At 28.2% G+C, this 5,094-nt stretch overlaps 1 protein-coding gene across 1 annotated transcript; it reads right to left on the reverse strand.

Annotated features, from left to right (window-relative positions):
- Positions 1 to 550: 550 nt before the first annotated feature.
- On the reverse strand, positions 551 to 2,692 carry LOC127097108 (transcription factor bHLH30). The gene is made up of 2 exons (XM_051035618.1): positions 2,002 to 2,692; positions 551 to 1,254 (listed from the first exon to the last, which is right to left on the reverse strand). The coding sequence occupies exons 1-2, from the start codon at positions 2,563 to 2,565 to the stop codon at positions 796 to 798; spliced, it is 1,023 nt and encodes a 340-aa protein (XP_050891575.1). The 5' UTR covers positions 2,566 to 2,692; the 3' UTR covers positions 551 to 795.
- Between the last annotated feature and the right edge of the window lie 2,402 nt (positions 2,693 to 5,094).

The following is a 5,094-nucleotide window of genomic DNA, read 5'->3' on the forward strand; positions in this document are numbered from 1 at the left end:
TTAGAGTTTGTTTGCAAGTTGATTTTTAAATGTATTAGATTGGCAAGTTTTAAGAAACTACCTCTATGTTATAATATGTATCTATAATATATATATATATATATATATATATATATAATATATTATAGATATATATATATATATATATATATATATTAATAATATATATAATATTATATATATATATATATAATATATATATATATATATATATAATATATATAATATATTATATATATATAATATTACTTTTTCTTAATTTTAAAAATATGATATACATATTAAAATATATACTTACTCTTTCCAAAATCTACCTTGCAAACAAACCCTTATGAACCACTTTAAAAATATAAAAAAACTTGTGAAGTGAAGTGCGTGGTATACACTCACATGAAAGCATGCCATTACTTTATCCCCTTCCCATGGTTACAATCATAATGTCATGCACTTGTGCTGCCACATAAAGAGAGAAACTTGAAAACAAATTAAACAAAAACATGACTTCATTTCTGCTAAATGGATTCAACTAAAGATATGTCAACCACACATGTAAAAAGAAAAACCACCAAATTATCATTACCTCATTGTCTCATCTCATCATCATATTGTTCAAAGAGACCATATACAAAACAACATGTTACAACACACCATTAAAAAAGAAAACACCCCCAAATCAAAAATATAAAATAACCAAATACCATATACTAATATAATACTATTATATTATAATAATAATAATAATAGGCCTTTAATTAGATAAAATTTATAAAGACCTTAAATCTTAATCCAATAACTCTAATTAGATATAGATATTATATTAGTCCTTTGTCTCTTAACATTTCCAGAAGCAGATTCATCTCCAACACTCTTCTCCATCACAGCTTTAAGTGCTTCTTGTATTGAACTAATGCAATATTCATGATCATGATCTTCACCAGTGATGAACAAAACATTCTTAACACGTCCTCCAAGTGTTGTTATATCAGCTTTCAATGTTCTCAACCTTAATGCTTTCAATGTCTTGATTAATTCAGGCAAAAGATCTGACCTATCATCACAGCAAAGTGAAGCTTTAAGAATAAACTTGTTTCCGTTTCCGTTTCCACATTCTTCATCATCATCATCATTTGCAGCATCTACTGTTAACTCATCACATTCCGTTGGAACTTGACATGTTTCTGCTATTAATGATGTTTGACGCTTCAACTCTTTCACATGCTGTATCACTTCTGCTAGCAATGATGCTTTATCCGTCTAAAAATATTCCAACAAAAAAAAACACTCAATTATTACTATTATTCTTATTGGAAATACAAAAATTATTATATTAATAATCATTCTATAGAGCTTATGATAATTTTTAGAGATGAAAAATAGGTTTATAGTGTGTGACTGACAAAGGTGTTAGTTTTTGTCTGTGACTTTATTTGACTGATCAACATATTATCCGGCAAAGACAAGTATATTTTCATGCGAAGCTTTTCATCTGCATGCTGTTTGGTTCCTCTTTATCATACCAAGCGACATTAACACTAGTATTACACTTTTTATTACTACTTTTTCTTTAGCCACCTAGTTTCTTCCTCGGAACTATACCACACATCATAGATAGATATATAGATATAGATATAGAGAGAGACATTCCCAACCAAACAACACATATTCATATAGTTACATAATTAATAAAGTTATCAAAAATAAAATGAACAAAATAAGCCAAAAAGGTTGTTAACAAAAGCAAACAAAACTATAACACTCTTTGCACCTTATTTTCTAAAAGGTTATATTCGATTTTGATTTTGTTGTTTATAGCACTAAAGTAACAGAAATATAGAATATTCTACAAAAGACCACTAAGAAAAAAACACTCACAACTCAATATTATTATATGTGGTTGAGTTGAGTTGAGTTGAGAATTGAGATCTTTGGTTTTTGTTTGCATTTTTCATTACTTTACTAAATTAAAATGTTTTCTATAACAATAATGAAATATTGACTTACTTTGGTTGTGCTTGGTAACAAGCTACGAAGCTTAGCAAGATGATTATTGATTCTCTCTCTGCGTCTTCTCTCAGCTTCACTATGACTCTTGGAAGCAGCAAGAGCTTTAGCCTCCATGATTTCTTGAGCACTCATCTTTCCAACATCACCACCTTGATATTGAAGTCCACCAAAGGATCCATGTTGGTGAAGTGTATCAGATATGATCCTAAGATGCTGTTCAGACCCTCCATGATGATGATGATGATGATGATGATGATCGTATGCAAACTGAAGAGAAGGAACCCTAGAAGATCTGTTGAACAAGCTTGCGTAAGGTGATGATGAAGTTTGTTGTTGAGGAAGAACAAAAGGGTCATGGACATGGAATTGTTGCATAGACATAGATGACCATGGTTGTTGCAAGATTGGCGAAGAAACAACTTGATGATGATCACCTGGGAAAGTGAAACTGTTTTGTTGCCGCATGATTTGTTGTTGGTGAAGAAGAAACTGTTCTTGTTGATAGGTTTCGAAGTTGTTCATTGTTTGAGATGAACACTGCCCTTGATCTTCTTGTATCATATTCTCTCTGCTTATATATCCAAACTCCAAGCCTTTATATATAAATATAATGATGATGATGAAGTGAAAATAAAGATTCAAATGTCAGAAAGTTAAGGTAGCAATATATATAATATAGCTAGGTTTAGTTTTGCATAACTATATATTTTTCTATTAAGAGTTTGAAGAGTTTGTTTTTTACTAGGGTATTTAAAAAGACAAAATGGGTTAGTGAAAAGATGAAAAAAAATATATATATATATATATATATATAATTAAGAAAAAAAACTATATTATAACTTTGATAATGATTATATAATGGTGGGGGGAGAATGAGTTATTTAGTTTGTTTTTTTGTGTTGTGGTGGTGGGCGGCGAAAGAAAAGTCCAAGGTTATAGATTTTTTTTCTTTATATTTTTGTGTAATATATATTGCAATGTCAAATCTCTTTCAGTTGGTAGGTTTTTTCTGCCACAAACATTTGTGCTTAGTGATATCTTTTTACATTCAACACACAAAAACTTTCTTTTACCTTAGTGCTTTGTTGGTCTCTTTTTGGTTTTATTTTTCTTGTTCTTAAAACTTGTCTTTGCAGCCTTTTGGCCACCACCACACTCTAAACATATATAGACTCTCTTTGAGTCATGCTAGTTTACTTTACTTTCTTCTTACGGCAATCTCTCTTTCTAGTATATTCTAATATATGTATATGGATGTATTTCTTTTTTTCTTTTTTTCTCAATGTATCCTCTTTATAATAATTAGGAAAATTAGTAATTTTATTTTTAAAAGTATTTCATAAATGAACGAAATTAAAAAAAAATTGTGTTAAGAATTGGTTGATTCTAAATTGTGGTATGTAAAACCGAAAATACGTTTAAAAAATAAATCATATAATATTGGTTAGAATTTTAAATGAAATAATATTTATATAAAATGATGACATGTTTATTTTTTGAAATGTGGTAATTATTATATAAGATTAATAGTAACACGTAATAGAGTGATAATATTTTGTATCTTAAACTTATATATTTAATAATTTTGTCATTAAATTTAAGTTTTTTGTTAAATATATTTGAGGTAATAAATTAAATGTAAAATTATTTTATAAGAATAACCATATATATATATATATATATATATATATATATATATATATATATATATATATATATATATTCAAAATATTTTAAAATTACTTTAAAATATATGTGTGATTTGGGAAGATATAAGTCCTTAATTGATCGACAAATCTACGTTAAATCATGTTGGATCACAAGGAAGAGCATCAACATCGCAATAAGAGCAACATACAAATGAGAGAGATATCATTATTCACCAAAACCTTAAGTTGATAGGTGTGTGGATTCTTCGACTTATAAATGCTCAAGTCTCTATATTTATAATCAATGTAAAAATCCAACTCACACTTGACTTTTCATTCTTAACACTCTCCTCAAGTGTGAGTCCGCAATGTTCTCTCTAAGGTGAAAACTCTTTTGTCCACATAAATTTGCACCGCGTTGTTTTGGACATTTCGATACACCTCTTCCTAAATATTCGATTTCCATGAGAATTTCTTTCTTCGATACAAATAAATTGGTCCATTTATTCATACTAAAGACTCTTGATGCTGTTGGATCATGAAAATGAGTACTAACATTAGACTAAGAGAAAGTTAAAACATTTCCACTTAATGTTTAAATTCTTCTTTTCTTTAAAGTTATATAAAATCCACACTAACACTCCTAGTAAATACAGAGAAAGTTAAAATATTAATTTCTTCATTTGTTAGGGCTCTGGTAAATCAAGCTATTGACCAGGAGGATTCCACTAGTACATTATCCAGACTTGCCTTCTTTTGATGTGGAATAGTTCACCTTCAAAGTTATTGTTTTTTTTTTTACAGTTCGACACAGAATACCATCTAAGATGAATTTGTTTAGACATGGTTATTATGGACTCAGAATGGACCACTTGTGTTGTGTTCTTTAACACAGGGACTGTTGAGACTTCTAGCTACTCCCTCCCGTTTCATATTATAAATAAATTTAATTTCTTTAATATATCAATTATTTAATTAATTTAAAAAATAAAATTCACTTGTAATATAAGTTGGAAGGAGTATGTATTTTTAATTGTGAAGTGGGTTTGGTATAGTGGATAATATTACTATCTTTTGTTTCTGTAAGTGGTTTCAAAATAACACCTCCTGCTAGTCATGCATTTTATGAATGACTGATGAATCATTTCCTCTTCTTGAGCCGACAGAGGATTGAGGGTTTGGTTTATCAAACTTTCACGACTTAGATGGTTAGGCGGTGACTCTAAATGGTTTTTCCGAATGATTTTAGTTTCCCATTTTGCAATCATTTACCATAGTGATCGAAGTAGATATTCAGTGGATCTGTTTTTAGAAGAGAGAATGAATCGGATCAACTTTTATTTATATATATATATATAATATATATATATATATATATATATATATATATAATATATATATATATATATATATATATATATATATATTATATATATATATA

The sequence above is a fragment of the Lathyrus oleraceus genome, chromosome 6 (assembly GCF_024323335.1).
Source record: "Lathyrus oleraceus cultivar Zhongwan6 chromosome 6, CAAS_Psat_ZW6_1.0, whole genome shotgun sequence".
Classification (NCBI taxonomy): domain Eukaryota; kingdom Viridiplantae; phylum Streptophyta; class Magnoliopsida; order Fabales; family Fabaceae; genus Lathyrus; species Lathyrus oleraceus.